We start from the raw sequence: 22,863 nt of genomic DNA on the forward strand, positions 1-22,863 counted from the left end.
AACGGCCAGCCCAGGAGGAACGAGAGGTTTCAGCAAGACACAAGAAGCACAGCTTGAGGAAAGTCCCATCACATGCCCTGTTCCAGGAATCAAACTCCTGTTATTTCAAACACAACCCCCTCCTCCCCCCATTATTCTTTCGGACTGGTTAGAACTTCCTATCATTTAACCCAGACGTAATCACACCCGCAGCAATCCCAGAGCTCCTTCTGAGGATCTCAGAAGGTAGGAATGAATCATTTCCTTGCACAACAATCACCTTTGCAATGCCAGGCTCTTGGAAATGACAACTGAAGAGTCAAAGGAAAGCACTGGAAAGAAAATAAAAGCATTTAATGCAAACCAGTTCACCAAAAGTTGTTGCAGCAATCTTCTCTCCCTCGCAGCACAAAGCCACCAGCCCAGAGGCGTTGGTATAAAGCTGACTACAAAACTACCTCCTTGGTCACAGGGACAGGCAGGGAGAGCCTCTCTGCCACCTGAAAACAAGCAGGATGAACTGAGAAGCAGCGTTCAGATCTAGCCTGCTAGGTCTCTGTGATGGCAACACCCAGAGGCTTCTGGATGGCAGCTCCACAGGCTGCTTCATCTTTACCCCAGAAGGCCTTTGTTAAGCTTCCCAGCGCTGCGTGGCTGTGCAGTGGACACAGCTGGGCTGCCTGCAGTGTGTGCCCCTGCGAGGAGCAGACTTCAGGGAGGCTTAAAAAACAGTAGTAAAAGTTGTTTCTGCTGCCACTCAGGTGCTTCAGGCTGCAGCTTCTGGGGCCTGAGGCATCATGGCCCCCAGGGCTGCCCAGTGGCTCAGGGAAGGCCAGCTCCTGAGAGAACAAGAGATGCAGCTACCCTAGGCTCATCTAGATTCGCTGCATCCCAGGCTGTCAGAGGCTTAAACGGGTACAGAGTGAGCTCATTCTGCAGTGAGCAAGGCCCTGCAGAGACTGGCAGCAGTCACTCCAGCCACGATCCTGGCAAGCCCACAAAGAGCAAGTCACAGAACTGGTCCTTGTTGAGAAGCAGCAAGCAGCTGGAAGGGCAGGGCAGGCTGAAGCCCTCTCCTCCCACCCCCAAAGCACTGCAGCAGCACAGGCACCTCTCCAGCAATGAGTCTATTCCTTCGTTTGGCAGCCTTGGCTCGCCTGGAGGCCATTACCTGTCAAAGGAGCTCTTTCACCAGCAGGACTGCTCACTGGAGGAGTGTCCTGCAAGGCCGAGCTCTGCCTGGTCTGCTGCCAGCCCGGCAGAGAAAGGCTCCAGCTAATCCCCAGTGGAGCTGAGCTGCCTGCTCCCTGCCTAGCAAAACAACAACAAAAAGGCCTTCGAGGAAGATGCAGCAGGGGGAATGCAGCTCTCTAGAAAACAAAGCCACATTAACCAGCCTTAACAAAGCCACAGTTCTGTCCCCCCGTGGAAGGGCAGGCTGGTGGCTTCCCTCCCAGGACAGACTGTCTTTTGGGCTCCGTGGGGACACATGGGAGGCTGCCTCCTCTTTTCTTGCTGTGCTGCTCCAGTGCTAGGCTCCCCACGCTGCTACCAGGAGCTGAAGTCCCCAAAGCCTGTGACCTTCTTCTCCTTCTTTGCAGCTGTGCTGGTCGAGGGTCCATCATCTCCTGCGCTGCGCTTCCTGCAGCCAAACACAAACAAGTCTCAGGGGTTACTTACTGCTCGGTGGGGCCAGGGCAGTTGGATGCCTTTCCTCTCCTAGCAACTGCTCCAGCAGAGCCAGCCCATCCCTTAGCAGTCAGGGAGGAGCACAAGCTCTGTGCCAGCACAGGGACTGCAGGTTTGGGACGGGGTCCTTTGGCAAACCCAAAAGAGGGAGAGTCTGTCAGTCTGTGCAGATGGTTTGGGTCAGGCTTTGAATGTGTTCAAACCCCAACAAGCTCTCCAGGCCAGAACTGAGGATTTAACAGCTGCACTGCTTTAGCACAGTCACAATGAACATGTGAGCCCATTTCTCTCACCACTTTCTCACCTGCCTTTGTGCAGCACAAGGATTTATGGGGCATTAGGTGTAAAGCAGCTGGGCAAGTTTGTCCGACCCTTTCCTGTTTCTTCAGCACAGCCTGTTGCAGTTGCTGCTGCTATTCTTAGCCTCTCTAAAGCAGAGCTTACAGCCCTGTGGAAACACTGTGCAGCCAGCTCACGTGCTGTGGGTTTATGGTCAGGTACCAGTAGCTGATAGGGAGAACCTGCCAAAGGGCTGCTGCAGCCTGAACTCCTGGTTTCAAGGCAGGCTGCAGTGAGTGAAGAGCTAGGAAGGAAAAGCTTTTTCTCTACTGTTTGGCCCCTTCCACAGAGCTGCAAGCACTGCCTGGGCTTTCCCTGCACACACAGTGCAGAATGGCAAGAATTTTAAGCTGGACACAGTATTTTAAGGGGCAAGCAACACTTTGTAGCCAAAACACCTAAGTGACCTACATGGGCTAAGGTATTTTTGTCCTCAGTGAGGCAGACGAAAGTCAGACGGGCACAGGGAAGCTGATTAAACAGCTGCCCAGGTCTGCTGTCTGCAGCAATAAACACCTTTGTGCAGCAGACAAGCAGCATTTCTGCAAATGCTTCCAGAGGAATCTGCAGCAAAGGAAGTGGGAATCATTTATTTTAATCTGTCCAAAACTCATGCAAAGCTGCCACGCAGGGGGGATTCTGTAGTGTCCACAGGGGAGCAAAGGATGGTGCCAGTCCCAACGGGTGTACAAAGGGTGTCTGGGAGAGGATGCTCTAGGACAAGCCTGTAGAACCAGCCAGTCACCCTGGAGCTGCTTGCCAGACACCCTGCACTCCCATGGCAAGCCTGGGAAGCTGCTCCCTTTCTGATCCTTTCAGTTGTGCTGCTACAAGGAATCAGAGCCACAGGTTGATCTGGGCTCAAGGCTGCGACTCTGTACAGGAGAGAAGCTGCTAAAAGAGAAGTATCTGTGGGACCATGGCCTTCAGAAACAGCTGCAGAAAAGGAAGAGAATAAAAGATGGTGTAGGAAGTGACACAGAACAGTTCCTCAAGGCCATCTTGGTCACATTTGAGTGCTAAAAGAAAAGCTCAGTTAACTTGTAATCCTGAAAAACAACAGAAGCAGAGGCAGCTCCTGTCTGTTAGGACTGCATGAAGATGTCTTTGCAAAGCCTGCTGGCACAAAGCAGCTTGGACAGGGCCAGTGTCCAGCAGGAAAGAGAAGTAAAAGACCCAGCAAAGATCAGGTGGGCAGGGAACTCACGCTGCAGCCAAGTTGATGTACTTCCCAATCCCCTCTCGGTATGTTTTAGGAGTCTCAACCTCTTTCTTTGGTGGGAGCACCTCAGCTTTTGTTTTGGCTGCTTCTTCTTCCAGCTGGACCTTCTCTCTTTCTGCAGCAACCTGTGGGTAGCAAAGAGTGCAATTCTGTTGCAAGAGCTAGTTCAGAGTAAGGAGAAAATGTCTACAAATCTTTGAAGCTCTAAAGCACTCTAAACCAGCAATCAGCACCGCTATGATTACAGAGCAGGCTTTAGGAGACAGACCTCAAGGGCTGCTATAAACAGGCTGTCTGCAGCCTTCAGCACAGGACTTGTCTCTCTTCCCACCTGCAGCTACCCACAGCTACTGTGAGCATTTGTAAAAGAAGCCATCCTAAGCATGCTGGCCTGGGAGCTGTGCCAGACTCAGTTACAAGACCTCTCTGCTCAAAGAGCGGCAGCGATCCTGGCACACAAGGCAATGCTGAGTGGCAGCTGTTTAATCTTAGCTTGCAACCATATGTGCCAGGGGGGTGCCCACGTTGAAAGGAAAGGCATTAAGTTACAGCAGTCTCCAAAGCTTTGGCCTTTCAAAAACCCTAACCACCCAAACTCTCCTCACCTGAGCATCTGCCTCTTCATATGGGTCCACGAAAACAGTTGTTGTCTCGATTCGTATTTCCTCCTGGGAGCAGAAGGGAAGAATTGCAAATCAGGCTACTGATGAAGCTGTGCCACCTCCCCCACGTCTGGCTTTCAGAGAAGCAGCAGCTGCAGAACTGCACTGCCATGAGGCCAAATGCATTTGGCTCCCCCCTGCATAGCCCTTGGTGCTTCACATCTACCTTAGGACGATCTGTTTTTGGGTCACTTTCCACATTCTCCATAGCAGTCAGAGTCTCAAAGCCACCAACTACCCTAAAAGAGGAAGGACACAAATTCCAGCTGTCACAACACACTCAAAACGTTCCCTACAACTCATATATCCAATTTGTACACATTACACCAGCGTGCTTGGGGGAAGGGGAATCAGCAGCCCAACAGACTTGGTCAAGAAAGTAAAAACAGTTTCATTAGCTTCTCATTTTCCACTTCCCCCCTGCCCCAAATTCTGTGGCAGACCAAAGAGTGATATGAGGAAGAAAGTGAATTATAACTAGAGCACTATGGGAAAGCAGTGACAGAGGTGTCCACAGTAACATCAGTAATGCAGGAAGCAAAGGACTGATCCAGAAACAACAGAGGCTGGGGCATGACCAAGTTGAAAGCAGCCCTGCAGAAAAGGACTTGGGAGTACTGGTGGGTGAGAAGCTGGGCAGGAGCCAGCAGTGGGGACTTGCAGCCAAGAAAGCCAATGGCACATGAGCTGCACCAAAAGCAGCGTGGCCAGAGATGGAGAGAGAGGATCCTGCCCCTCTGCTCTGCTGAGACCTCACCTGGAGTGCTGCATCCACCTCTGGAGCCCTCAGCACAGGAAGAACATGGACCTGAGTGTGCAGGTCCAGAGGAGGGCCAGGAAAATGATCAAGGGGCTGGAACACCTCTGCAATGAGGACAGGCTGAGGGAGCTGGGGGTGTTCAGCCTGGAGAATACCCCAGGGAGACCTGGTAACAACCTTCCAGTACCTGAAGTGGGCTACCAGAAGGCTGCAGAGGGACTGTTTGCAAAGGCCTGTAAGGATAGGCCAAGAGGCAATGGTTTGAAATTAGAGAAGAGAATTAGATTGGATGTTAGGAACAAGGTCTGCACCTTCAGGGTGGTGGAACACTGGCACAGGTTGCCTAGGGAGGTAGCTGAGGCCCCACCCCTGGAGATCTTGAAGGTTAGGCTTGCCAGGGCTCTGAGCAACCTGCTCTAGTGGAGGATGTCCCTGCTGGCTGCAGCGGGGTTGGACTGGCTGACCTTTGGAGGTCCCTTCCAACCCAAACCACCCTACGGTTCTGTAAAACACACACCACAACCACCAGCTTGTGAGGACTCTGGGGAAGTGCAGAGCATGGAGTCACAGCCATGAGCTGCTGCTGGGACACTTTTCCTGGCAGCCTTTGTGCACGAGGACATTTGATCCTTGGCCTCTCATTTTTCAAGTCAACATATCCAAGTAGTTCCTTCAAACTGTCTAAGAAAGGCTGAAGACTTTCTGGACTGTTGCATGGTCATTAAAAAAGAGGTGTGTGTGTGGGGGGAAGTGTGTGGAACAATGGGAAAGTTCCAGAAAAAGATATTTGGAAAGGATAAATGGGGTGACCCAGATAATTCTGAGCCTGTCATCCTGGCACCCATCCCAGCAAAATAATGGAACAGTGGAGACAGGACATGATTAAGAAAGAAAGGAAATAAGTAATGGCAATCAACAAGGGCTGTGGAAAACAGCCTGCCAAACAACAGATGTGGTACACAGGGACAGCAGTGTCTGTGGAGCAGACTGCTGCAAGGGGGTGATTGAAAAACCAGAAGGCCGTGGAGCAAACACAGCACACACGAAACAGAACTGCCTGCCAGGTGTCAACATCCAACTTTAAATAGGAAACACTGAGTCAGTTACGTTTCCAGGGGGGTCCTGCTGGGATCAGGTCTTGGTCCCAGGGTATTTAACACTTTTCTCCACATCATCACTCCCAATTACATTTGAAAACAGCTATATTTAGAGGAGCAGTAAATAAAGATGCAGACAGGTCCTGATGCAGAGCGATCCAGACCCCTTAGCACAGCAGACTGCTGCTGGACAACAGCTGCCTGAACAGAGCCAGGCAGCAAAAGTACAGCCCCTGCTCAATGGCTGTGGGACAGTGAGAAACAGCATAACTCTCCAAAACACTGCCCCTGGAGCCAGTGGAGCTTGGGGCTGGGAGCCTGGCAGCAAGGGCAGCACCTGCCCATCAAGGACTGCAAACCCCAAAGCGAGCAAGCCTCCAGCCTTAGTGGGGAGGCAGCTGCTCTGAAGCCTGACTGCTGCCACTGCTGGGGCTCAGGTACCAGCACAGGCTGCTAAGAGCTGGGCAGACAAAGTGGCAGAAATATCCAACCAAATGAAGCTAGTGGAGTATGTTGAGGGTTTTATCACCTAGCTCTACATTTCTACCAAAGAGATGAATGCTACCTTGGCCAAAAAAGCCATCACCTTCACAGGTGTCTGGCACAATCATACGCTTACACTATGGCACCTCACTCTGGCAGGCGTCTGGCAGCCAGACAGTCCTCTCCAGTCCTGGCAGAAGCCTGCCCAGCTGGCACCAAGAGAGATCCACGACCATCAGCTCTGCTACTGACAATCCACACCACACTACTTACACGGCTCACACACTCCTCCCACAGGAGTCACTTTAGCAAAGGTGGCCTGAGAGGCAGGCGGCTCCTCCTCATTGGACACCCCTTGTGCTTAGTGCCACCACCCTTGTGCTTAGACCCCACCACAGCAAAGGATGCAAATCAGAAAGGATGCTGCTCAGCACATGACCCAAGCAGACCTGTCCTTGCTAACATCTCACTGCTGCTGTGCTCCTCCAGACTTCTCCCCTTTGCTCCCCAAGGGCCTGTCGATACTCTGTAATCAGGCTGTGGCTTTTAAGAGCAATTAAAAGCATGCATGCAGGCTACAACAGCCTCGTTCATCAGCACCTAGAGGTAGCACGCTGGGGAAGGCTGCAGAGGGCTTGAAGACCCTGCATGAACTTTGGAAAGTTCATCATGAAACCTCGGTTTTAAAACTCCTCCTCCAGGCCACCAGCAGAGTGGCTTACACTACTGACGATTAACACACAGCCTAAGGTACACACACACTGTGTTTTAATTGCCCCTAAAGGAAACTTCTGATTTAATACTGGAGGATTTTCTAGCCAACAGCTCCACTCATTATCTGCTTGTATGTTCTCATTTAATTAGGTTCTGATCATCTGCAGCAGCCAGATCAGCTATGCACTGGCAATCTCGGCTGAGTAATGCCTCAGCCCATCGCTGGACCTCCCATGGTATTAGCCCTAATGCACTTTGGTGAAGCTCATCAATCTGCAGCTGCTCTGCTAATTAAGCTTTATTGGCAATACTCTGTCACTTGCACATGTCACAAGGGCTGTGACAGAAGTGGCATTCACAGGTCAGCAGTAAATGACTTAGTCTATTTTGAGATGATCATAAAGGGCTAAGGGGTAGAAGACAAACTTGTTGTGCCTGCAGAGCAGGCAATTCTCTTTTCTTCTTAGCTTCTTGTCTCCAAAAGACAAAATTGCCTTTTATTTTGCACCTCTGCACTCTCTAAGGTCTTGCAGAGCATCTCTAGACATACTAATGTCAACATGACCAGCTCTCAACATCACAGGATCACTGGATGTTAGGGGTTGGAAGGGACCTCCATAGATCATCAAGTCCAACCCCCCCCCGCCACAGCAGGACCAGACAATCTAGCTCAGGTTGCACAGGAACAGATCCAGAGAGTTCTTGAAGGTCTCCAGAGGAGATTCCACAACCTCTCTGGGCAGCCTGTGCCAGGGCTCTGTGACCCTTACAGTAAAGAAGTTCTTCCTCATGTTGAGGTGGAACTTCCTGTGCTATAGTTTCCATCCACTGCCCCTTGTCCTATCACAGGGCACAACTGAGAAAAGTTTGTCCCCTCCCTCTTGACCCCCAGCCCTCAGATATTTATAAACAACGATTAGATCCCCTCTAAGTCTTCTCTTCACCAGAGCAAACAGCCCCAGGTCCCTCAGCCTCCCCAGTGCCTTCAGCATCTTCATAGTTCAACCCTAACCCTTGGGCTGTCTCCAGCAGATTCCTGTCCCTGCACTCTCTTAGATTTTGCAGAGCACCTCTAGACAATTTAATGTCAACATCACCAGCTCTCAATATAGCTTTGTGTCTTTAGACAGTGCCACAATACCAATAAAAAAGAAGAAACTACTTTGAATGCCAACCACCAGCTCAGGGAAGAGAGCTGTGACCAGAGGAACTGAAAACAATTGAGTAGTCACTTTTGTTCAGGGAGCCCTTGGCAGGTCCAGCTGAAGCTGGCATTTCATCAGTAGAAATTAAAGTCCAAGCAGGGTGAGATCTGATTGTGAGCATCACCCAGCCAGGGAAAAATTAACTCCACCCTCACCAAGCAAGCTCTCTAAACATTACACCTCGTTAAAGTCAAACCCCAGCTGTTACACCGCTGCCCTGAAGTCACTTGGAGGATACAAAGTGCCTAAGCTCATGCACTGACATCTCTTACAGCAACTGCTACTCCAAGGAGGAGGAAACCAACAGGCTGGAGTGGTTTGGGGGATTCTTTGTGCGTCCCACAGAACGAGCTCTGGGTGTTAAGGGCAAAAACTCACAGCCATCTCACCACAAAAAAAGCCCACCAAAGCACAGGCAGAGATGGCCATGGGATGGCTAAGGCATAACCCCCCCACGCAGGGGCACTGTGCTAAGAGCCACTAGCTCTGGGCATAAGAGAAATAAAGACCATTCTACAAACACATCTGAGCCTGGGTTAAGGAGGGTCACAAAGAGGATCAGGGAGCACCTCTCCTGTGTCAAAGAATTTGGGCTGTGCAGCCTGGAGAAGACCTTAGAGCAGCTTTCCAGCACCTGAAGGGGACCTAGGGGAAAGGTGGGCAGGGACTGTTCAGGTGATAGCCTGTGGTGACAGGATGAGGGGCAATGGTTTGGAACTGGAGCAGGAGAGACTTAGGTTGGACATCAGGAGGAAGTTCTGCACAATGAGGGTGGGGGCAGACGCTGGAACAGGTTGTCCAGGGATTTGGCTGAGGCTCTATCCCTGGAGGCATTCGAGATCAGACTGGAAGTGGCCCTGGGCAGCCTGCTCTATGGGAGGTGTCCCTGCTGACTGCAGCGGGTTGGGCGAGATGCTCTTCGAAGGTCCCTTCCACCCCAGTGCAATCTGTGACTGTAATCAAATCTGTTCTCCATTCTCATTAAAACAAACCACAAAATGCAGGCTCCCAAAGTTCAGGCCACTGCACCCCTCAGATGTGCTACAGAGAGGGTGACAGGTCACACTGTGTTAAGTCTTCTTCATGCAACGTCACCGTGCCAAGCTGGGAGCACAGCAGGGAAGGGCAGAAACAAGTCTAACCTTTTCTGTGGTTTCTGGCTCTGTTGCCTTTATCAGGTGCCACAAAGGCTTTGTCCTCAGTCAGCCAAGCGAGGTCTAAGCAGATGCTGAGCTGACATTCAGTGGTGAAAAGGACATCACCTTCCAGACACCATTTCCACGAGAAGAAATGGTGAAACCGAGGGTTTGCCATGCACTTCCAGTAGATGCTGAACAGAGAAATGATGATCTCAACTATATATTTAGCTCAGCATCCCTGAGACAGCTTGTTGTATTTTTAGAGGAGCTTGATAAATGTTGCATTACATTTAAGCATGGACAAGGAGGGAGCTACATTTAGGTTGGTTGGGGGTTTTTTTTTCCTGTTAGCATAGTAATGAAAACAAAAATGTGCCCTTCCTTGTGCAATTCAGCTTTCTTGAAAACCAAGCTGGAAACCTTTGCATTTCAAATTTAGAGCTGTTATTTAAAAGCTTCCTTCCTTTTAAAGCTCCTTTATGCAAACTACTAACCTTGCTTCAGTGTCTTTGTACTAAGTCTAAGTGAAATATCTGGAGCAAGGTCCTAGCCATTTGCAAGACACCAGCGAAAGTCTTGCTGAACAGGAGTTAGTGCTGCCCTGAAAGCAAACTGCAGCTCCCCAGCAGCCTTCACAGGCTTCTCACACAGAGACTTCCTATTCCTCCTATTTGTGTTGAGCAGATTTATAGGAATGAAGCCTTATGCAAGGCTGGGGATGGCAGAGGTCCAAGGGGATAGTGTCCTGGTCAGAAGATGATACAAGAACAACGGACTGCACTTCTGTACAAAATGCTTTCAACTAGCAACAGAAACCAGCAAGGCACAGTGTTGTTATGTAAACACAGTCAGCCCTCAAGGTTATTTTTATAGAGTGGAATATGTACATTTAGATACACAGAGAGAGAAAATAATATAGACATGCACAAACAAGTACACTCGGGACAAAGTATCTGCCGTGTAGGCACCCGGCCTGGAATGGAGCAAGCAATCTGAACGTGCACCGAGGCTGCAGTGGGAACATCATAAGGGCTTGACCTAGCAGGCAAGACACAGTAATGACAGGTGCTGAGAAAATAAAGCAGCTTGCAAAAAGGCATTTTGAGAGCAGACTTGACAGCTGAACCTGGCATGTAAGGACTTCTCTGCTTTGGCACAGGGTGCTCATTCTGGAAAGGACGGCAGCCCTGGCGCAGCCCAGACAGCCTCCACTTCTCATGTGCTGCAGGATGCCGTGGCCACAGCTGCCACAGGGCAGCTTGCTTTATGTTCCCACCTCCCTCTGCACTCCTGTCCTGGTGTCTGGACAGCAGACTCTACACAGATTCAATGCAGAATCAGCTCCTCTGGCACACAATTTCTCCATTCTTCAGATGTACTAAAGCAGAGGAGCAACAAGAACCTGATTTTGCCAGCTTAGAAGCTATTGGGATTCAATGATTCAAATCATAGAAGGAAGTGGAAACAGCCACTGTAACTTAACTGCCCCTGGGTAACCCAACAGTGCCTGGGTCTATGTAGCTAATTACTTTAGAGGACAGGAGTTACTTTCCTTGCCTGGTTCTACAGAACTGCAATAGAAAGCACTGAGCACATGAAGGAATTCTTAGTACCAGAGTGATACTTATCCAGAGAAAGGATCTTCTGAAGAGGAGGGAACAGAAGAGAAGTGCATGTCAGCGACTGACCAACGTGAGCAAGCCTGAGGTTTTTCCCAAACCACCTTGTTCATTAATTCCAGGAACAGGAGAGTTGAAGAATGAGCAGCAGAAAGCTCGAGGGACAGTTCAAAGTCAGCTGCACAAGCAGATATGTGCAGCCCTGTATGAAGGGGAAAACTGTCTTCCATGCACTCATCTCCTGTCTCAGTTGCCACATCCTTTCCTCAGTTCCTGACAAACACAAGTGATGCTCTGAAAAACACACTGAGCTGCTGCTCAGATCATTTGCAGCTTGGCCACTCTCACCACAACACTTCTCATTTCACTCCCTCTACTGCCCTTCTTTTTGTCACATCACACACCTGAAACGTGCCCTCCCTTTCAAGCCCATCATGCTCTGCTTGTCTTAAATCTTCCCAAATTCAGAGGCAGCATTTCTATTTCTCTCCTCCTATTGATCTGCATGGCTCAATCACCTTCCATTATTTTAAACATGCACTCCTTCTTGTGCCCCTTTAGCTCTGGAACAGGCTCTCTAAAAGCATCCCCAAAGCATTTTCCCTGGGACTTTCTCTCTCCTGGATTCTGAACAGAGCACAAACTTTTGGTGCAAGGCAGGCTGAAAGACTTCACTGTCGTGATTTCCCTGGATCTATATGCAGCCTTTTTAGTACTTCCACAGCTCTCAGGGACAGAGCTGGTTTCTGTTTCTACTTATAAAGGGCAGGAGTGGTTCACAGGAGCTGTGAACCACTGGGGCATTAAAAAATAAAGAGCGAGCATGGCTGGGATGTGCTCTCATCTAAATTTCATACAGCACCAGCCAGGAACGTGAGTTTACTGTAACTGTAGGCCATAACATCCCTGTAGCTCACACAGCTCATGCAACAGCTGAACTCCCAGTTATAGCATGGCTAAGGGGGAGCCCCCCTCACCCTCAGACCATGACAGCAGCAGATGGGACCTTCCCATGCAGCAGTCCCCTGCAAACGCTTCTCATCCACTCTCCGCAGAGCAAATGCATCTTGGGTTACATCACTTGAGTTTCTAAATTAAACCTCTTGCAAGCCAACAAAAGCCACCAGTTAGCTTCCATGTTAATTACATCATTCTCTAAGTCAAGAGAAATGGTAACTACTAGAAATGGTAATTGCTAATTTAATCTAGACAGCTCTGCTGGAGAAGGAAATCCATGCAGCCTGCAACACAACTCCAAGGGGAGGCATTCTTCTCTCCTTCTCTGTCTTTGTTTTTGCTCCCCATCAAAGCCAAAATATCTCCTTTATTTTCAGTATCATCTGTCCTCATTATTGCTGTGGTGGGCAGGACAATCATGACAAGACCCTTTCCCATCCTTCAGCCACAGCCTTCTCCTGAGATGTGCACATTCCAGTGCAGCAAGCCAGACATGACACCTCTTCCTAGTCCCACTGCCTGCAGCTGCTGTGTGTTCCAAAGAGACTTAACAGCCAAACATCCAACATTAATAGCTGCTACTATGCAAAAAATGTGTTTCAGACCAGTGGGGACATGAACAAAATGCAGCTCCGGAGAATGAATGTTGCAATGTTTCACCCTGCACAGAGGAAGGAGTGGGGAATGGTTGCTCTTTCTCTCTTTTTTGTTCTCTGAAGTGTGAGAAAACAGTTGAAAAGTTCCACACAAACTACAGACAGGTCAAATGCTGCTCTCAAAGATATGTGACACTCACCACCATGAGTCAGAGTTGCATGGAAACAGCTGAGGTTTTCATGTTAACTGAAATAAGTAACCCTCAAATCTATACTAAAGTCACAACAGGCCAGTAAGCATCCAATTAAGACAATCAAACTTCAGCATTCAAAGAAACAAAGAATTCTGATTCTATTCTTATACCTAGATATCATTCTTAGATATGCTACCCAGCCATTATTGTGCTGTACAGTCTGAGATCAGATATGGCCACCAAATCCTGGCAACACCCAACATCTGAAATAGCAGACTGAAGCTGGAGTTTCACTGGATGCAGTCTCTGGAATATTTTGGCTTTTAAAAGTAAATGCAAGGTGAAAACAGCCAAAGGCTTTTAAGGATGGAAGAGAAATCTCAAGGGCTGCACACATCAGACTCTTCTGTTAAATTTGGGAGTAAATTCAGTTATTCAAGTATTCAATTTGTAGATGAATACAGTGACTGGAATGGATTTATCCAGCATTTTAGGTTTTTCACATTCTTCATTTACATGCAAGAGAGTCCAGAGGGAAATTTACCTGCTCTATGTTCATATGAGGATGTTTTCATGTAGTTCTCATGCAAGGAGCCAAATATGATTCTAAAGCAACATACTTTATAGTTTTTCCTTTGTATTTCAGCTAAGAACATTTGCAGTGCTGAAAAAGCAGAACCACTTCTTTCCTCTGACAACTAAGTTAGTATTTCCTGCCTTGGCAGGGCAACCAGACTCGATGATCTCTGGAGGTCCCTTCCAACCTCTGAGGTTCTGTGATTCCTGAGTAGCAAAGGACAATTCAAAAAGCAAAGAGTCTTTGCTAAAAGTGTGCAAATTTCTGCTCTATACACTGAACCAGATCTACTTGGACAGAAGGGTTTAGGAAGGGCAGGTCCTGCCTCACCAACCTGAGCTCCTTTTATGATCAGGTTCCTGCCTGGTGAATGTGGGGCAGGCTGTGGATGGAGTCTACCTGGACTTCAGCAAAGCCTTTGACACTGTCTGCCACAAGCTCCTAGCCAACGTGGCAGCTCATGGCTTGGACAGATTCACTCTGTGCTGGATCAAGAACTGGCTGGATGGCAGAGCCCAGAGAGTGGTGGTGAATGGTGCCACATCCAGCTGGCAGCTGTCACTGGTGGTGTTCCCCAAGGATCAGTGCTGGGCCCAGTCCTGTTCAGTATCTTTATTGATGACCTGGACGAGGGGATTGAGTCCAGCATCAGTAAGTTTGCAGATGACACCAAGCTAGGAGCAGGTGTTGATCTGTTGGAAGGTAGGAGAGCCCTGCAGAGGGACCTGGACAGGCTGAATGGGTGGGCAGAGGCCAATGGGATGAGATTGAACAAGGCCAAGTGCAGGGTTCTGCACTTTGGCCACAACAACCCCAAGCAGCACTACAGGCTGGGGACTGAGTGGATGAGAGCAGCCAGGAGGAAAGGGACCTGAGGGTACTGATAGAGAGTAGCTGAAGATGAGCCAGCAGTGTGCCCAGGTGGCCAAGAGAGCCAATGGCATCCTGGCCTGCATCAGGAGCAGTATGGCCAGTAGGACAAGGGAGGTTATTCTGCCCCTGGACTCAGCACTGGTCAGACCACACCTTGAGTGCTGTGTCCAGTTCTGGGCTCCTCAGTTCAAGAGAGATGTTGAGGTGCTGGAGGGTGTCCAGAGCAGGGCAGCAAGGCTGGGGAGGGGCCTGGAACATAAACCTTATGAGGAGAGGCTGAGGGAGCTGGGGGTGTTTAGCCTGGAGAAGAGGAGGCTCAGGGGTGACGTCGTTGCTGTCTACAACTACCTGAAGGGACACTAGCCAGGTGGGGGTTGGGCTCTTCTCCCAGGCAACCAGCAACAGAACAAGGGGACACAGCCTCAAGTTGTTCTGGGGGAGGTCTAGGCTGGATGTTAGGAGGAAGTTGTTGGCAGAGAGAGTGATTGGCATTGGAATGGGCTGCCCAGGGAGGTGGTGGAGTCACTGTTCCTGGAGGTCTTCAAGAAGAGACTGGCTGAGGCACTTAGTGCCATGGTCTGGTTGACTGGCTAGGGCTGGGTGCTAGGTTGGACTGGATAATCTTGGAGGTCTCTTCCAACCTGGCTGATTCTATTCTCTTCTCTTGTAAGGAATTCCTCTCTAAAGGGCAATGCACAGTGTGAAACATCACTTGAGCTATTTTGCTCCTAAGGTACTTGCGGTGTTGTACATGGTGCGAAGGCTTTTGGGAGCACACAGTCCCTGCGCTGCAGCGAGCTCAGCTACTCTCTCAATTCTTTCCTGGTGAATTATGGTAAAACTGGAGCACAGCAAAGACACTGGAGGACTATACAGGATGCTCACTGAAGCCAGGTTGCATCCAGAACTGAAGAACAGCCCCAGTTTCAGCTGTCCTAACCCAAACGCTGTTTGACGAGGTGGCAAGCTCAGGTTAACAACATTACTGTATGGGATTTAATGGGATATTTGCAAGGAGGACTCAAATTGTAGCTTAAGTGAAATAGTCTTAAGAGATGTGTAATGTATCTCCTCCCAAAATACATTTGCTTTCAGCTTTCTGTATTAGAATTTGCTTTATTTATCTGCTTGCACCAAATGACAAAGGAACTTAACATTTATCTAGGGCAGGCTTGAGACAGGGAAAAGAAATACATTTCAAAGGCTGCAATTATTGCAGAGATTAGTATTGGAACTAACAGCAGTGAAATAATTGTTTCAAGTGAAGGCAGTTTCTGCCTCAAGAACTCACAGCCAGAGAAGATGAATTAAATATATCACTTCCACTGTCCAGCCCCGTTGTGTGACATCCAATCAAAACAAGCAGCCCATGCATTCATTTTCAATTGCTGCCTTTCAAATGGATAAAAGTATGAAAAGAATAACCCCCAAATCTTCATTTAAAAGTGCCTGTAAAACCCTCAGGAGCTACCAAGAAGGCAGGCTTAGCAAAACTCCCCTTCCTGCCGTTTGCACTGAGGCATTTGTTAGAACAGCTCTGCAGGATACAGCAAATCCCACAGACCTGCAGCAGGGGAAGCAGGGATTTTGTAACATAAAGATTCTGTAATATCTTCTGTAATTAATATCTTGACATTTAGCATGTGAGGGCTTGACTGGAAAAGGTTTCTGGAAGGGAAAGATTTTGGAAGGAACATATTTTGGAAGCAGGTTCCCTTGCTGCCTTGGCATTGGTAGTATGTCTCTACGTACACATCAACACATCTCTGTGCACACACCCCTGTGCACACAAAAACACTGATTTTATACCAGTGGTAATTGTCAGGAATAAAAGTAAAGAAGTATAGAGTGAAAAAAGAATAAAAGGGGCTACAGGAGCCTCTGCAGAAGCCCTGGGATCTATGCTATGAGGAAGCACAGTCCTGTCATAACTGATTTCCTGGTTGACAGCTCTTAAGAGGATGAAAGCAGTGTTGAAGAGGTAATCTCTTGTGTCCCAGCAATTAGCATGCACAAATATTAACGTGGTTGGTTACAGGATGATGATTACTTTGTTCATGACTCCCTGGAGAGCCACCTACAGAAGGGAAGTAAGGCAACTTACAAACAGAGTAAGTTAGGGATGGAAGGAGAAAACAAGAAGTCTGACGACTGGTGCTGAAACGATGCTGGCCACTTTTGACCAAGAGAACTGGATTATGAGACAGTTCATGCTCCAGATCAATGGTGAGAACCAGTAGCCTCTTCTCTTTAGGCTTCAGACACACAGGAGAGTATGCCTGCTTCTAACAACCTTCACTCACCTTCCAAAAACTGTATGCTTCTTGTCTAGGTATGCACAAGAGCGGAACGTGATGAAGCTGGAACGAACAAAGACATAACAGTTAGCAAATGGACTCACTGGCATTCAACAACAGCCAGGCAGCACTTCAGAGATAACTGCTCCAACCTCCCTGCCATGGGCAGGGACACCTCTCAACTGGACTTTGTTGCTCCAGGCCTTGTCCAACCTGGCCTTGAACACCTCCAGGGAAGGGGTATCCACAACCTCTTTGGGCAACTGACTCCATAGTCTCACCGCCCTCATAGAGAAGAACTTCTTAAGCTCCAGTCTAACCCTGCTCTCCCTCAGCTTCAAACCATTCCCTCTTGTCCTGCCACTAGACACCCTTATGAAAAGTCCCTCCCCAGCCTTCCCACAGGATCCCTTCAGGCAGCAGCTCTAAGGTACCCAGAGTCCTCTCTTCTCCAAGCTTAAAAGCACAAAGTTTGAAGCTCTCTGAGAGAAGACAACTTCCTCTCTGGCTCCTCCCTGGGAGGCCTGCTGGCCAAGCTTCCTTTAATTCCTCTGTTTTATCTGGCATCTCTGAACCTTCTGACTTCTCATTTTCACACCTCACTAACAGCTCTAAACAGTACTTCAAGCATGGTGCCTTGCACTAAGTCCAGACTTAATCTGACCTCCTGCCCCTTCCATTCACCCAAGTGAATCTTGGGGATCCATTTGTGCTCTGGACACAGCAAACTCCTGCTTTGAACACAAGCATGGTAGCAGAACACTCTGAAGTGCCAAAAGGAATGAAAACCTGTGAAAGCTGGAGTTTTACTTAACTGGACTTCCAATTGGGGTTGGATTTTTAAGCATGGGAATTAAAGCAGCAAATCCAAAGCAATCCTTACTACTAAACTTTGCTCTAAAGCTGAATGCTTCTTTGGAAGACTTGGACTATGAGCCTATGAGACAGAGGTTTCCACACTGTGGTCTGCAGACCACACTGGCCCATTTTGGCTGGACATGGAGTGCTGGCTCTCCTCCCTGTCTCCATCTGCTACACTACATTAGAGACAGCTAAAAATACATAAGCATTCCAGAAGCACTTTTCCATATAAGCAGCTGCCTCAGGAAGTTATATGGTTGCAAAGAGGAGGGGCTGCAATCTGCCAGACTATCCATAGCTTGCTCTAGGAAAGCTTTGAGATGCTGTGCAGAATGCAAACTCCTACAAAGGGCAAAGAATACAACTTAGCCTTGTGGAAGGTCTTTGCCCCACCTGAGTGTCTGACATCCAGTACTTCAGATCATCAAGTGGTCAGTTATGTAGCACTGCAATCTAACAAAATCTGAGCAGTAGTGAACATGCAGAGAAAGCTTCTCATCCATCACCACTTCTCATCCATCACCACTTCTCATCCATCACCACTTCTCATCCATCACCACAGCCAAAATAAAAGGAAAGGTAATGGAATGAACATAACTCAGGCTGATCCTGGAGGAGAAGTCCTAAACATTACTCCAGCTACACCTTACCCAGGGCATGCAGCTCACTCTGCACCACAGTGCCTCATGTGTGGGGAGAGCTTCTCACCCAGTTCCTAAGGTCACAACAGTTGCCAGAAGTGTCTAAACACTGCCTAGGGAGCTTTATAAATATGGGCAGCTGGAGTCTCTCAAAGACTTCACAGATAAAGGAATTTCCCATTTCATTTGCAAACTTGCAACAGGGAAACAGAATCACATTCACAGCAGCAGGTGATGTGACTTGCTATGGCACAGCACTCAGGAACTCTCTCTGTAGCTTCTGTTTCTAGACTCCTTGTTTGCCTTTAAAAGACAAACACAAAAGCCTCTATTCTCTCCCAATACAGCACCTGAGTGCTGGCACTAACATTCAAATGCAAACTCAGCTCTACAGCAACTCCATCCTACAAAGTGCCCAACGTGTGCTTAGCCTGAAGTATGTGAGGAAGCCTATTAAAGGCCCTGAGACAAGCATTTGTGTTTAATTCATGCTAACCACACTCCTGCATAGTTTTCAAGCCATAATAATGCTTAGCATCAGGAAGATCAACAGCAAGAAACTTTGCTCTGCTTCCCTCTCCAGGCCCAACAGGCAGCACTGTACACAAACAGAGACCCTCTTTTCATTAGCAGCTTCTTCTACTGTTAGAGTGCAACCAATAAACAGTTGCCTCAAAGTGACACAGAGCATGTTCAAAAGATTGCAGGCAACTTCTCTACTAATGCTACACATAAAGGAGGTTATTACAGCTTCAATGTCTTTACATTTCATTTGTTGTTCCTTCTGTTTCTTCATTTCCCCCACTCATTTTAGTATTCATTCTGCTTTGGTACATTGGTAAACAAATTCTCAATCCCTGAGTCTGCAGTCTGCTACCTCTGGGTTCTACACATTTCAATGTGCAGAGCTGTTCTCATCTATACAGGAATTAGGAGAGTGAAAAGAAGCAACATTTCCACAGAGTGCACGTTCCATTTCATTAAGCCCTTTCAAGAAGTTCAGCATGGGGCTAAATCTAAACAGAGTGGAGAGGTGGAATCATAGACTGGATATTAGGAAGAGGTTTTCAACAGCAAGAGTGGTCAGGCTTTGGAATGGGCTGCCCAGGGAGGTGGAGGCTTTGGAATGGGCTGCCCAGGGAGGTGGTGGAGCCACCAGCCCTGGAGGTGTTCAGAAGTCATTTGTATGTGGTGCTTGGGGATATGGTTTAGGGTGAACCTTGTAGAGTAGGGAATTTCAGTTGGACTTGGTGGTCCTGAGGGGCTTTTCCAACTGGAGGTTTCTGTGATTGTTTGATACAGCAGGGATGCTGAAAAAAAAGGAACAAAAACTTCAAATGATAAGATCAGAAGAGAGAAATTAATGATATAATCAAGCTAAAGGTCTTTTTGTAGTGTCCACTTTGCTCCTGGCTTGGGCAACAGCAGCTGCAGCTACACTGATTTCAACATGCAGCACTCGACAGAGTATTTCACTTGACTGAACTTTAAAGAGCAGCTCGTAAAATGCCATTTGTTTTCTTAACAGAGGAAGACACAACGTCTAGAGGGGAACAATAAAACACAGAAAGCCAGTGACTACTTACAACTGGGATTTGTTTGTGTTGGGTCCTGAATTGGCCATACTGAGAACACCACGTCCTGTGTGGGACAAATTTGGCTTGAACTCATCTTTGAAAGGTTTTCCCCAGTAAGATTCTCCTCCTTAAAGAGAAAAGATGACAGAAGAAATGTTTGTTTCCACTACTTTCCCCACTACATTTTGTAACAGGCACTGACATGAAATTCAAGGATTCTGGCACTTCTGATCACTTCATGTATAATATATTCTTACCTCATCCCATGGCTGGGCTTGAAATCAGATGCTTGCAGCTGGCAGCACAATTCTCTGTCCTACAGAATCACAGAATTGCCAAGGCTGGAAAAGACCTCCGAGATCAGCAAGCCCAGCCTATAACCACGGTGTGCCATGACATCAGCTAACCCACGCCACCAACTGCCACATCTCATCCTTTCTTACAGACCTCCAGGCATGACTGCTCCACCACCTCCCTGGGCAGTCCATTCCGGTGCCTAACCACACTTTTGGTGAGGAAGTGCTTCCTAATATCCAACCTAAACCTCCCCTGGTGCACCTTCAGGCCATGCCCTCTTGTCCTGTCTCAAGTTGCCTGGGAGCAGAGCCTGATCCTCGCCTGACTACAAATTCCCTTCAGGTAGTTGTAGAGGTCCCCTCTAAGTCTCCTCCAGGCAGGACATATCATAGAATGAAACTGATAAGAACAGATACTACACCTGATAAGAACTACTACCTGATAAGATACTACAACCGATAAGAACAGATACTACACCTCCATCTCCCTCAGCCTCTCTTCATCAGACTTTCCTGCTCCAGCACCTCAATATCTCTCTTGCAGTGAGGGGCCCAGAGCTGCACACAGTGCACAAGGTGAGGCCTCACCAGTGCAGTACAGGGCAGAAAGACATCCCTAGTGCTGCTGGCCACACTGTTCCTGACACAGGCCAAGATGCCACTGGCCTTCTGTGCCAGCTTGGCAGACTGCTGGCTCATGCCCAGCCAGCTGTCACCCAGCACTGCCAGGTCCCTCTCTGCCAGGCTGCTCTCCAGCCACTCACAGCCCAGTCTGCAGCTGCATGGGGTTATTGTGCCCAAAGTCTAGGAGCCTGCACTTGGTCCTGTTGACTCTCATCCCATTGGCCTCAGCCCATTGACCCCCAGTCTCCACACTGCCAACTGTTTGTCAGCAGCACTGTATACTGTGTGCTAAAGAACTGTCAAGGATTTAGTATTTTACTGTTGCTCCACCATAGTTTTTTTTTGAGACATTCTATCTTTCAAAGTGGCTTCCTGACAAAACAGAGAGCAAAGAATTACTCATTTATTTGCACTCTGGCTATAGCACTGCTTCTGGGAGTAAAGCATTGTGAGCTAAAACATGTTCAGAGAATCAGCCACAGTCAGGAGCTACAAGCTCAAATGCTAATTCCTGCTAAACAATGAAGAATGCTGACATATATTGCTCCAGAATACAAGGCAAGGATTAGATATTTGGCCTACATACTCAGATGATGCAAAGACTTAAACACAATGAAGTCAGAAGGATGATAAAACTTTGCACCCAGACCTCCACAGCCTATTTCTCTGCTGTGGATAAAAAGAGGGTCTGGGAGACCTCTCCTCCTGGCTGTCATTTGTACATCATTTATGACAGATCTGACATTTTCATTTGCACTCTCCTCTAGGATCATTCTTAACAAGGAAAAAAAAAGGAGGCTGAGATGAGTCACAGTTTGAGAGTCAAATACATAATCTTGCTTGACAAGCCATGAAAAAATACTTCACCCTAGGACAGTATTAAAAATAAACCAAACACAACTACCCAAACAGGCAGCAAGAGTGGGCCAGCTGCAGAACTGGCTCAAGAATCCTCCAGAGTAACTGTAGTGCTTGTGAAGCAGGAGGTCAGTAAAGCACCTGCAGCACTCAGATCACCAAACTGCTTCTCTGTATTACATGTGCATGTGTAAAACAGAAAAGCAATTTGATGATGTGACTGCACAGGCAAGTGGCAAACAAAACTGAGCAATCAAGCAGGACCCTACTGAAAACCTTATACAGCAAATCACAAGAGTGAATCAAGTGAGAAAAGAGTTTGAAGTGACACCATGAAAACAAAGCATCACATGTGGGCAGCTGCAAGGGGAATTAAGTAAGCAAGAAATGCTGGAATCAAGCAAGCAAGGAATTTTGGAAGAAACCAACCCATTTAAAAACCCAATTAATTGTGTTCAAAAAACCTATTAATAGAGTTGAGTGTTGCCTGCTCTGCAATTTGACAAGAGGCAGCAGAAGGGGACAAGCCCTGTAGGGATTTCCTGCAATCAGTAGAGGAGTGATTACTTCAGCAATCTCTGGCTATTGAACGCTTTGAGATCAGCTAAATGACATCAGCTCAATCCCATATGCCAGTCCCTCTCAACAGTGGGTGAAAGGGATATGGCAGAGCTGTGCCCAGGGATGCTGCACTGAGGATGGATGCAAACCCCAGCTATTCTAGCCAAATCTAAAGTGTTCAACCTATTAGAAAACGTTCTGCCTAAAGCCAGTACCCTTCTTTGCTAATGAATCTCCTCATGTGTGCAACCTTACTGTGTCCAGAAAAGCAATGCTCCTGTAGCTCACTAAACAAACAAGTTACACTCAGCTACAGCAAAGCTCCATGCCAACAGGTGCTGCCCAAACCCAGAAACACTGCAAAGCCTGCAGACCCACTGGCCATCAACAGCACCATGCTCTGCACCACTTCTCTTCCCCTCCTTGCCTTTCAGTTTCCACCTTTCCACTTCCACCTGGCCTGGAGGAGCACCACCAGGGCTGCACCACTATACGCTGCAGTGTGATTATTTCAAGCCCTGTCTTTTTGCTCTTGGTCATGGCCAAGTAACAACCTTCACTTGAGCTTCCCCTAGAGAAATACATCTTTCACTTCAAAGGACTCCTCATGATTTGTAAAGCAGAAGCAGTTGCTATGAGCCCTAACCTAGAGGAGCATTTGCTGTCTAGAAATGTTGAGATGATATGCAAAGAACACAGCCCCCTGAGAAGGTGCACAGCAGCAAGTGGCCAAACCCCTGAGTCTGTTACACCCTTCATATGCTTCCAGCTGATGCTGGGATTACAGTGTTGTAATGCTGAAAGAGCAGAATCAAGCCTGAAGCCTTTGCTGGTCAGGAAAAGAATTCCAAGGGAAAGAGAAAAAATGATGAATGACAGAGAGACTCTCTCTTCCTGGCACAACAGGCAAGCAGACCCAAGAGCCTGGAGACAGGAGCAATGAGCCATGATCTTTAGGGGCTTGGGTATTTATTTCTGTATGATTCCATTTCAGCTCACACACTGCAGGGCAGAATTAATCTCCCATGTAAGCAGCCTAACTT

The 22,863-nt window shown here is 48.1% G+C and overlaps 1 protein-coding gene across 1 annotated transcript in view; it reads right to left on the minus strand.

Annotated features, from left to right (window-relative positions):
* Positions 1–312: 312 nt before the first annotated feature.
* Positions 313–22,863, minus strand: part of PPIL2 (peptidylprolyl isomerase like 2) — a 117,340-nt gene continuing 94,789 nt past the window's right edge. The window contains exons 15-20 of the mRNA XM_064168356.1: positions 19,491–19,608; positions 16,409–16,465; positions 4,058–4,130; positions 3,835–3,897; positions 3,215–3,354; positions 313–1,621 (exon numbers count right to left, since the gene is read on the minus strand). Of these exons, the coding sequence (XP_064024426.1) occupies positions 1,528–1,621; positions 3,215–3,354; positions 3,835–3,897; positions 4,058–4,130; positions 16,409–16,465; positions 19,491–19,608 (545 nt within the window). The 3' untranslated portion in view covers positions 313–1,527. The remainder of the gene's footprint in view (positions 1,622–3,214; positions 3,355–3,834; positions 3,898–4,057; positions 4,131–16,408; positions 16,466–19,490; positions 19,609–22,863) is intronic.

The sequence above is a fragment of the Pogoniulus pusillus genome, chromosome 30, assembly GCF_015220805.1.
Source record: "Pogoniulus pusillus isolate bPogPus1 chromosome 30, bPogPus1.pri, whole genome shotgun sequence".
In the NCBI taxonomy this organism is placed as follows: domain Eukaryota; kingdom Metazoa; phylum Chordata; class Aves; order Piciformes; family Lybiidae; genus Pogoniulus; species Pogoniulus pusillus.